The sequence below is a fragment of the Aulostomus chinensis genome, chromosome 15 (genome assembly GCF_037954235.1).
Source record: "Aulostomus chinensis isolate RoL2024-O1b breed Wild chromosome 15, RoL_Achi_v1.0, whole genome shotgun sequence".
Classification (NCBI taxonomy): Eukaryota; Metazoa; Chordata; class Actinopteri; order Syngnathiformes; family Aulostomidae; genus Aulostomus; species Aulostomus chinensis.
The window spans coordinates 14347083-14358125 of record NC_141334.1 but is presented as its reverse complement, the minus strand read 5'-3'; the positions used below and the strand labels follow the sequence as shown (position 1 = coordinate 14358125).

At 41.4% G+C, this 11043-nt stretch overlaps 2 protein-coding genes across 2 annotated transcripts; one reads left to right on the top strand and one right to left on the bottom strand.

Moving 5' to 3' along the window:
* Nucleotides 1–264: 264 nt before the first annotated feature.
* Nucleotides 265–3332, bottom strand: LOC147248860 (sialidase-3-like). Its single transcript, XM_086179112.1, has 3 exons — nucleotides 2761–3332; nucleotides 2354–2593; nucleotides 265–2270 (listed from the first exon to the last, which is right to left on the bottom strand). The coding sequence occupies exons 2-3, from the start codon at nucleotides 2576–2578 to the stop codon at nucleotides 1266–1268; spliced, it is 1230 nt and encodes a 409-aa protein (XP_086035238.1). The 5' UTR covers nucleotides 2579–2593; nucleotides 2761–3332; the 3' UTR covers nucleotides 265–1265.
* xrra1 (X-ray radiation resistance associated 1) lies at nucleotides 3332–9875 on the top strand. Its single transcript, XM_086179108.1, has 16 exons — nucleotides 3332–3566; nucleotides 3882–4030; nucleotides 4134–4205; nucleotides 4288–4360; nucleotides 4441–4538; nucleotides 4826–4977; nucleotides 5458–5559; nucleotides 5664–5781; nucleotides 6011–6088; nucleotides 6171–6264; nucleotides 6326–6444; nucleotides 6705–6830; nucleotides 7102–7246; nucleotides 7385–7500; nucleotides 7576–7681; nucleotides 7751–9875. The coding sequence occupies exons 1-16, from the start codon at nucleotides 3476–3478 to the stop codon at nucleotides 7885–7887; spliced, it is 1776 nt and encodes a 591-aa protein (XP_086035234.1). The 5' UTR covers nucleotides 3332–3475; the 3' UTR covers nucleotides 7888–9875.
* The last annotated feature ends 1168 nt before the right edge of the window (nucleotides 9876–11043 follow it).

Below are 11043 nucleotides of genomic sequence, written 5' to 3'. Positions count from 1 at the left end.
ATAACAGTGTAGTGGCCTTACTAAGTGTGTGTGGTTATCAGTAACGTCCACCGAAGTCGTATCACTGAATTAAATGTTTTTATTGCTGTATTTTTACTTATCCGGATGCTCACGGTTTACCTTTGTCTAACTCAGCTTAACATCAGCTGCCGTCACAGGACGTTATTATCTTCTACATGTGAATTATAATTTAAAAACTCCTACATTCAATGGAATTACACAGGAGTCAGAAAAAAAAAATTGGACAAGAAAGAGGAGGCCGGTGATCACAGGTAACTTTAATTTTCTACTGAAATACATGTTCATGCAGGTTTTGCCACTTTCCACAAGAGTCAACAAAAACACAATGAAGCCAGTGCAGAACCATCTGAAGAAATGTACCACAAAATGTTACAAAAAAAGGAAACTTCAAATTGCTCAGTACCAGGATGTGTTTGTTTGCACATTCCTGGTGACCTGCAGTCACACACTTCTGAATTGGCAAGCGGATCGATCGTAGCGGGTCAGAGTGTTGCATTTAAATTAAAAAAACAAAACAAAACAAAGCATTAAAATCATGGCAATAGCACTGGAAATAAATGACAAATGAAATATTGCTTCTTCCTTTTTTTTTTTTTTTTAAATGAATGTAAAAATCAGTACAAAGTAGCTGGCAGAAAGAATCCCTCCATGAATCCATCAACTGTTATAAAAACTGGAACAGCTTGGTTGGTCTCTTCATCGATGGTAAAAAGTTTTGTTGCCAGCTTTGGCTAAACTGAACCCACAGAAATGGCTGTGGGAGTTGAAGGCATATGTGAAGCACAGTATCGTGAATGTAAAGGAAAGACGGAGCATGGAGGAAACTCGACGCTCTACTTTACAAGGCCCGGGCGGCTTTGATCTTCATATGACAATTAAAAGGAGGTAGGCAGAATCTCTCGCTGTTGACGGCTTAATAATAAGATGCAGAAATCGGTGTGAAGAACTTGTCAAACATGCTACACACAAAGCCTGTTCTAAAAATGACAGACCAGCATGGCATGCTCAAAATCAGCCAGCAAACCGACTGAAAAGTTTCCTTCCTAATACAGCTGCATATCACTACTATTAAGACTCATAAATAAGAGGACGACAAATCACAGGACTCCTGCATGCATCCTCATCTCTGGAATGAAGAACAACACAGACAGATGTTACTGCACGGCATATTTAGTAGCTGGGATATTTAGCTTGCGGGGGGGGGGGGGGGGGTTGTTGAGAGAGCTCAGAAATGAAACCCTCATTCAGCACATCTTCTTTTCGTTCTTACTGCCCCTCTGCATGACATCATTAAGGGTAAATGAAAGGAATGCTATCTCAAGTTCACTTTCATTCCCACATTCCATCAGGCATGAAAACTGATCCTTGTCCTTGTTGTAGGCCAGGTCTGAGTAGCCGCTTGGTCCCCTGTGGATGATCCTGGGATTGTCCCATCCTGATGAGTGCAGAGGGGATCTGTTCAAATACACGCCCATATCCCTTCTGTTGTACTTGTCAGTTGGGTGCATGAAGATGAGCCAGGTTTGTGTGTCTGGCGATAAGGGGGGCGTGCCGCATGCTTTGCTTCCAGCATCATCATTTGGGATGAATTCAGGTGCGGGGAAGCCGATGACGCTGCCTTGACAACCATGAGGTGGTTCGATGAGCTCTCGGGCCATATGGGGTTTATCGAAACAGACGCCGCTGTTTTCACTCAGCGCCTCACACCTGTGGCCTCCAGTGTTACGAGCGTTGCAGTAAAGATGACTTCTCCCCTCATGATCTATGATCTCTGCCATTTCACACTCAGATGACGTTTTTTGAAGCATCTTACCAAGACGCCACGTCTGGCCAGAGTCGTCGCTATACACAGACAGTGATCGGGGGTAAACTGTGAATGGAACAGGGAAGGAGAAGCACCTGCATGGAATCCAGTAGGCGTAGGCTGGAATGATCAATCTTCCGTTCTCCAGCTGAACACCGTGGCCCGGACCCACAGCGAAAGTGGCCCACTTGTGAATAGAGTCACCAATCACGGTCTCTGTTAAGTCCTTCGCTTGACTCCAGGTCTGGCCGTCATCGCTGCTGCTCACACAGCAAAGACGAGCCTTGTTCTTACCTGTGATGAGCTGCCGCTTCTCTGTAGTGTTGCCCAAGATGGAGATGAAAAACAGAAACAATGTTTTGCTGTTTTTTTCATACACAGGGCAAGGATTCATAGAGCGGCGGTTGGGGAGACATGCTGCTGACAGCTCCTCACAGGCAGACCACTGGAAAACATGACAACAATTATTCAGGCTGATTATACTGATAGGTACTAGTTTGAAAGCACGACTAGGGTGTGAATAACAACCTCAACAGTTCCATCATCGTTCAGCAATCCTCTTCTCATAACAAGAACTTTTGCATCGTGGTCACAGAGTGAGGATCTTTTTTCTGCAAAGGCGAGGAAGGTGTGAATGTGCCTCAGATAAATGAGAGCAGGGATTCTGTACGTTATCCCTCCTGGCTCCCTTTTAAATAAAGTTGTTTTGACTGGCTCCTCTCCACTGTCATTCTTCGATGGTGTATTCCCCATGGTGGATCAGAGTTCCTGTGGAAGAAAAAAGAAGATCCAGACATATAACAAGTCTTGTCTTCTTGGTTTAACATCCTGAGGCACAGACTCACAGGTAGAGTTCAACAACAGCTCCACATAGTCATATATGTTTTCATTCTTCCAATCTGCGTCTGAGACAAACGCCATAACAGAGTCCTTACCTTCACGCGTCACTCTTCACATTTGTCTACCTTGATCTCTGTAAATGACTCACAATCTGATTTCATGCCAAACCAAGGAGCTCTGGTGTTCATGACACCGACACCATGGGTTCATCAGAAAAGAAGACGGCACCGAAGAGAGAGAGACTTATATTAGACGCTTCCGGGTTCGCTTAGACACGTCTCACCCTAACTCCGTCCTAGTTTTAACGAGCAAAGTCAATGGGTGCTTCAAATAGCCCTTTTGATCACCTGCATTCTGCTATCAAAGACCTAATCTGCACAGTGACCGTAAGAATGCGGAAGACATCGTAAACAACTCCCCTCTGCAGCTAAACTGGCATTCAGCTTCACGCCTGCGCAGTGTGCGTGATCCCATTAAAAAGCTAAGCAAACGGGTTTACGGACACGGATTGTGATAAAATGCCTCGTGATTTACACTGAAAACGAATTGTAAACGTGTATTTAGGTATCGGGGCTGCCTACGTGAGATTTTCTCTTATCACCGCGTCTTATCTTTGACCAACAATGCTCATCCTTCTCTTCCGTGTTCGTCTGTAAAATACTGACTGTGCTCTCTTCCGCCATCCACTGGATGGGAGTGGCTATTCAGCCTAAATGCTGTTGCTAGGAGACCGAGCACTACATTGTAGCTCTATTACATAGGCTTATAGCAAAATCGTGACGTCTGCATAAAAAGATTTTTGACGAGAACATGAATGTTACATCTTGGAAATTTGATGACGGACACAACAACCCCTCTAAAAGTTTCCCAGTACGGAGATTAGTGCGTCGAAAGAAGGAAGGTGAGCAAAGATACAGACGTAAAACTGGAGTCACTTTTTTTTGTTTTGTTCTAGAGTTTTCAATATAATTTAAATATTCATATAAGATAGAACGGCAGCAGTAAAAATGCAATATGATAAAGTTAGTAGATTTGGTCCGGTGCTGGAGGTAATGTCAGATATAGATTTGGAATCTCTTAGGTCACATGACGTGGATGAGTTGGGGAGGAAGTGATGTACTTTTTCATTTTGCTCAGTTTCTCTGATGATAAGAATTATAACTTCATGAACTAGGTATTTGAAATGGAATTGAATTGAATTCTACCGTCCCTGCAGATGCTGCTCACTGGCTGGTGGCTTACAGGAAGGCAGAGGAGCAGAATTACAAGACTTTGCAAAGAAGAATAAAAGAGACTTGTAAAAAATATGAGAGCAGCGGTGCGGTTAGTCGTCCTGGTGGTGCTACGTTAGACGGGCCCTTCCTGGTAAGGCTGTGAAATGTGTTCATTTCTTATTTAAAAAAAAAAAAACAATAACAAGATCCTTCGCCTGTTCCTGACCATGATGACATCTCTTGTTTTGTTGTAGCTCCAGTTACATGGTGTTGATAAGCCATCTGAGCTGTGCTTTGTTGACATCAGTGAGCAGAAGCTGAAATCCGTGAGAATCCCCATCAACTACTGGGTTCTTTGGTCGTCTGTTCAAAGAAATGAATACAAGTTTGCTCTGTGTGTGTCCACAGGTCAAGCCAGATGACCTCCGGCTCTTTGACAGTGTAGCTTACGTCGATGCGTCCGTCAACTTCCTCTCCGTAGGTGATTATTCTCCAGATCTTCTGCTCTTTTACCTGCAGTGAGATTCGATCGTTTCAGAAGTTTCAACTGTATTTCTGCAGATTCTTTCTGCAGTTTTGTGTCTTTAAGAGAACTCAACTTGTCTTTGAACGGGCTTTGCAACGTGACGTTCGATGCTGCTGACTTCCCTCATCTTAAGGTACACGAGTGATTATTAGATCAATATTACTGCAATATTAACAACTCGCAGCAGCTTGATTTGATATCTTTTAGCCCGTAGAATGACGTCTGTTCATTTCTCATCTGCAAATCTTTCAGAAGAGGCACTTTATATTATATAAGTATTTGAACTGGTGAGGATCGTGTTGGTCCTTCACAAATCAGCTCTGATACTTCTAAGTGCTTCGAGCTCTTGCGCTTGTTATTTTTCCATTGTTTTAATATTCATGATGTGGTTGTTTGTTATTTGAATGAAAACCATCGCAGGTTTTGGACGTGTCCTACAACTGTCTGTCAGCTGAAGACATTATTTCCTTTGGTCGGCTTCCATTTCTAAAAATCCTTCATCTGACCGGAAATCGGCTTCATCATCTTCCTCCTGATCTTGGTTCCTCATCAGATCAGGACCCCACTCACGTGTTAGTATGTCACCTTACATTAAACAGCCATATATGAGTGGTAAGGTCCAGTGTCTTATTTGAAATAATGGATAAAATGCTTCACCTGAGATCACTCAGCTCAAAGTGATCGCCATTTATGCAGAAAAATCTGCTTTTTCCACGCACAACAAAACAATCGATATCTTTGCAGTATTTGCTTCCCTCTGGGAAAATGGCAAAAATGATTGTAACATTTGAATTTCAGTTCAGTTTTATTACTTAATATTCATAAGTTTATATTAAAGCGTTCACTTTATTTAACCATTATTTCACTGTGTTCATTCTAACAAGATGCATTTTAAATAGTTTCCAAAGCGACCAAGAGGGGGCGCACAAATATACACACTCATGCCTCTGGTGAAGTCAATGTCATGGCATTCTCCTGTGTGTGTCCAGTTTCTAGTTTTTGGGTTGTTTTTTTTTTTAATGGCATTGCTTAACTGCTCTTTTTCCGTGCAGGCGGTTTAAAGACGACACTCATTTTAATGCCCTGGAGGTCCTGATGCTGGATGATAACAAACTGTCCTCTGGGGTCTTCAACAGTCTTGCAAACCTTAAGAGGTCACAATCTGATATTTTTGTGTGGTTTTTGAAACCAAGTATTACAAAAGGCAACTCTGTGAATGACAGCGCTCGAAAAAGACCATGAGAATTCTTTATTGCAGGCTGGAGTATTTAAACCTCCAGAGGAACCGCATCTCTGAAATACCATATTTACGACCGGCAGACTATTCAGGACCAGCCCTCCTGGAGCTAAACCCTGATCTCGAGCGAGTCTTACCGGTAAATAAACTTACTGAAGGATTAAAGTAACACAACAACTTTTTGGGAAATGTGCTTATTAGCCAGACAAATCCTCACCCAGAGTCTGACAAGATGTTAGCTACTCTCCTCTCCTCTCGGGAGCTGAAGCCAACAGCTGTCCGCTAGTTAGCTTAGTGCAATGAATGGTAATGGATGGGAAGTGTTAGCATTTTTAATCAACCTACTTGACACAGCTCTGCATCGGTAGGAAAGCTGTAAGGAGCAGCGGAGAGGATCCTGTTCACCGCTACCGGCGCTTCAGTTCCTCGATTTATCTGACAACAAGGTGCGTCAGCTGGTTTGATATCCATAATTAAGCAGCAACTCTTTCTGAAGGACAAATTTCCTCATCAGTGTTTTGCCATCAGATTGCTGAGGAAGAAGCTCTGTTGGCCGCCGTTCTTCTCCCAAAGCTTCGTGAGATTGATATCCGCTCCAACCCTCTGACCGCACGGACGAGTGGTAAGATTGTATGATTCATTCTGAATCTGATTTGCTTAATTTGACTTTTCTTTCCACGCAGGAGACCCTCCTTTGCTCCAGTATCACCTCCAGCAGAGACGGGGGATAGCAATAAAGCGTAGAAATGTAGCAGAAGTCCTAAAGCGTCCACTGAGGATTACTGCTGATCGAAACTGGAAGGTTTGACGTGTTCTGCATCATTTGATTTCTGATATTTGATCGTTAGCGTCCAACTTTTTAGAAATCTGCTTCGTAACAGCAAAAACTGTACTTAAGGGAGTTTAAAGGGCTGTGAGGGAAAGTAAAATTCAGCTCCTGAAGATAAAACCCATAAAAATGAATATATCAGCAAACAAAAAGCATTTCTACAAGTTTAATAGATGTTTCTCTTTATAAATGAGTCTTTTTTGTTGTTGCTGTTGACATTTTTGGAATCACAGGCGAACAAAAGAATATCAAAGTTGTCAAAGAAGCCGTGCAAGGTGACTGTTAAAACAACACCAGAGAGCAAGAAGCACAGGGATGAAACCTTCCAAGGAAATACAGAGCACTTCTTTGTTACTCAGGTATGTTTTTTTTCCTTCTTCTCATTTTCATAAAGGATTTAGAGCTTCTCTGGGTTAGAGGCTGGTACCCGGCTAATATAGACTAGATCTACAGCCCCGCATCCACAGTCACGCGTCACATGTCTGCTTCAGGGGGAAGAAAAGCCTATACCTTTACTTTTATACAGTAAATGCTTCTTTTTTCCGTCTTTTTTTCTAATTGCAACGCTGGCTCTTTGTCACAACATTTGAAAGTGTTTTGCTTCTTTACTGGATGTTATTTTGTGCTCAGGCAACTGACATTCCTGAACACGAGTTTGACCTCCAAAATGGTGAAAAACAACCTTCACGGCTCACGGAGAGAGACGAGGGTGAAGCCAATTCTGACGGATTGTTGATGGATGCAAAACAAGATCCTGATGTGGTGGAGTCCGTTGGTGAGGATTCACCTGCAGCTATTTTATTTTGTGGATTTTCTTCAAGCTCTACAAATGTTAGACTACACAATGGTTCCATAGTGAAAGAAGATATTCGTGTTTCTTTTCTTTTTTGTGTGTGTGTGTGTCTTTCAACAGGAATTCAAACAGCTGTTCGGATGCTGGAACACACGCTGAAGAATCTTAATGTTTATAGAGACTCAAAACCAAAACTTGATGGCATCCAGACACCGTACAGACAGCGACAGAAAAGGGTTTGATAAAACTACATGAAAATTGATTTGCGTGACGTTTATGTCTGACTTTAAAAGTCACTTTTCTTCGCACAGATCAAGGAGCTGCCGCCTTTGAGAACAATGAAGCACCCAAATGAGAGGATCGATGAAATGATCAAGGAAATCAGAGAGAGTAGAACCATGACAGAAGCTTGCCTAAGTAGGCATAATTCAGATCAGTCGACCCGTGTCACTGCCCTCCTCTCACATCTGTTTGTTTTGTGCACAGGCAGCTTCATACACAGCACCAGTGTTAACAAGATCCAACGCAAGGAAGCTCTGCGGCTGCTGAGGGATTTGGAGACAAAATACGAGCTGCTCCATCAGAAATCGATGGAACGAGCAGCAGGAAACGAGCCTGACTGAAACCAAGATGGAGACCGGCTTCTGCCAGTTCAGATGCTTGAATTCGTATAAAAGTGTTTACCTGGAGTCGGTGCAACACTTAGGCAAAATCAAAACTTCTTAATCACGATTTACTGAACGGTGTGGTCTGGTTCCTCACACGACACTGACGGATGCATCACCCGTTTCCTCAGACTAATGACTTTGTGGTCATGACATGTAACTATTAATTTAGACATTTTCAGGCCCTTTTCCTAAGATAGTTATTCTGATGGAGGATGGAACCTCCATCAATTTGATTAATTCACAGCCACAAGACACAAAATGTTCCCACAATTTAAGTAACTTGTCTGTGTGAGAAATAACTTGTTCCCTAGATTTAATTGTCCTGCTGCCACAAAATGTATCTTGTACCGAAAATGTGGAGTGATTTATGATTTAAGATTGTAAGATAACTTTTTAAGGGAACATTTTATATCTTGTGGCTTCAGAATAATTATATTGAGGGAACACATTATTATATATTATGATCTTCCATCCATCCATCCACCCATTTTCTTCCACTTATCCTGTTTAGGGTCACCGGGGGGCTGGAGCGGGGTTCACCCTGGACGGGTTATTGTGATCTTAAAATAGAAATTATTGAGTTAAGAAGTTATATCATGTGGTCACGAATTATATTTTCTCTATCTGTACATCTTCAATCACCAATTTGATCATTAGTGTAAGTTAGGAGTGCAGGTTTCAGCTTTTGGTTCAGGAGCTTTTCTTGGTGTAAAAAGTGTTTTGAAATCAAATTTCCAAATATTCCAGATTATTTCAAACGACTTCTTGGGCCGATCATCACAACATACATCCAGGCAAGTAACTCATGATGTTGGTGACCAGCTGGGTGTCAAAAAAAGTGCTGTATCAGATAAAAATTACAACACCAACATCATTTTTCATGTATGGCAGAGTGGTTTTATCAAAAGTTGAAAAGAAGAGGGATTATTTTATGTCTGCGCCAGTAGAAAAGTATCACCCGGCCTCTAGTCGGAGAGTGTGGTTGCTGTCTTTAGCATATTTGATGGGAACGAGGACGTAGAGATTTGACACTCCGCTACTGAAGTATTATGTTCCAGCCCAGTGGTGCTCAGCAGAGCCCATGTGTGTTACATCCCACAGTGCTGGCCCTCAGTGGATGAGTACATGTGTTGCGCTGAAAATCCACACAATCTCTCAGTCAAACAGCACCAGGCCTCGGCTGAAGCCTTTTAAGGATGTGGCAGTCAGGAACATAATGGGGTTTGTACTTGAGCCAGTGAGTCTTGGCGGGAATGTAATTTTCCTGTGCAGAGTTATTATGGAGTAATTCTGAAGTGATAATGATTACAATGTCAAGCATCTTGTGTGTTACATAAGTGCTGTGTTTTCATGTTAGAATTCTTTGAGGTAAGGAATACTGTGTTCTGCCTGAAGTTGTTAAACCGCATTATTTTTGCAAGTTTTTATGTAGTTACTGGCCTCCAAACAGGTTCCTGTAAGAACTATGGTTCATATGCTACAGTTTTGACAACTTACTATGTATTTTTTGTCATGAAAACCTCAAAGAAATCAGGAAAATAATGTATTAAATAGGAATATTGTTTGATAGATAAAAGCTTATAGTCAAAACTACTCCAAGGCTGTTTGACACATATTTTACAATTGTAGTGCTTCTATCAAAAAGTACTCCCACCATAAAATGGAGGCACTATTGCTCAGTATTGCAGTTCCGTGAAGGTGGGTGATTCCACAAATAGATTTAAAGTCAAACTGCTCATAAATGTGCTTCTTTACTTGAAAAATCAAGAGAAATGTATAGAAAAAGCAATAAATACAATTGTTTATTTACCAAATTACCTTTTTACCCATTTATCTTATTTCACAATCTATTCTTATTCTTTCTGTTCTATTTCTGTTTGTATTTGTTTCCAAATGTTTCCTGCTTTATTTAATTCTGTATTTTTTTTTTCCTTGCGGCAGTTTCCATCCTCCGTACTCAGATGTTCATCTGGCCCACGAATGCCAACTATTCTATCAAAAAAAACAAAAAAAACTTTTTCAAACATATTTAACTGCTTCATCTTCCCAGCAACAGGACTCTACTTGAGACAGTAATCACCCTCATAGTGTTTCAGAATGATGTTTTGAAACTTCATATCAAATTTTATTTATGTAACTCAAAATCAAAAGCAACAATTTGTTTTGCAATTGTGCAATGACAGCACTGTCAGTTCTGAAACCAATAGAGGAAGGAAACCACCACCCCCCCCAAAAAAAAAAACCCTCTTACAGGAGAAACACAAAGGAGAGACGCCTCTCTCGTGTTACACCGATATGCAATCGATGCCTCAAGTGCAGAGCAGATCCACATCCACAACAAAGAACATGTAGCATTGCTAAAGATGAGAAAATAGCACGGCGGTGCCGGGGCAAAAAATCACGATGCAATTATAACCCTAATTTATTCCTTTCAAATGAAGTTATTCATTGTTTTCATAAAAGTTGCTTTACACATTTTCTAATCATACAAGTTTTTTATTGGACAATTCCTCACACAAACATGGACGGAAAACCTTCTTCTCCTCCTCGTCTGTAGCCTCCTTTTTCTTACCACAAACAACTTGATGATGTGAGTTATTAACTGAAAACACATTTTCACCACTGCTCATGGTGATATAACAGGCTCTGGCAGGACAGCGCAATACCCCGTCCAAAAGCAAAAATAACAAAAGACACCATGTAGAAAGCCATTGATGGTCTGTATCTTCGGCTAAATCGCTCTTTGTTTATATATATCTATGCGTACGTGTGTCTTTGAGTTTGGGTGTGTGTGTGTGTGTGTTTTCTCCGTATGCTTTATGTAGCACATCTGGAGCGGACATTAATCAAGCATGAGAAATGTTTGGGTAAGATTTGTTTGACTCTCACACTGAAGGCCAACAGTTAGGCTTATGAGAATAACCCTGTGGAGACTCAGACACCAAGATTTGGCTCAGACAGAATGGACCTCATCAACACTCCTCATTAATCAAGAGCCAAATGAGTTCACTGCAGACTGGACCTATTCATTCTTTCTTTTGATGGACAATTGAACTGTAACACACTCATCATGTCATCTTGGGAAGCCTTGGAATATTCTGGCTGACATCT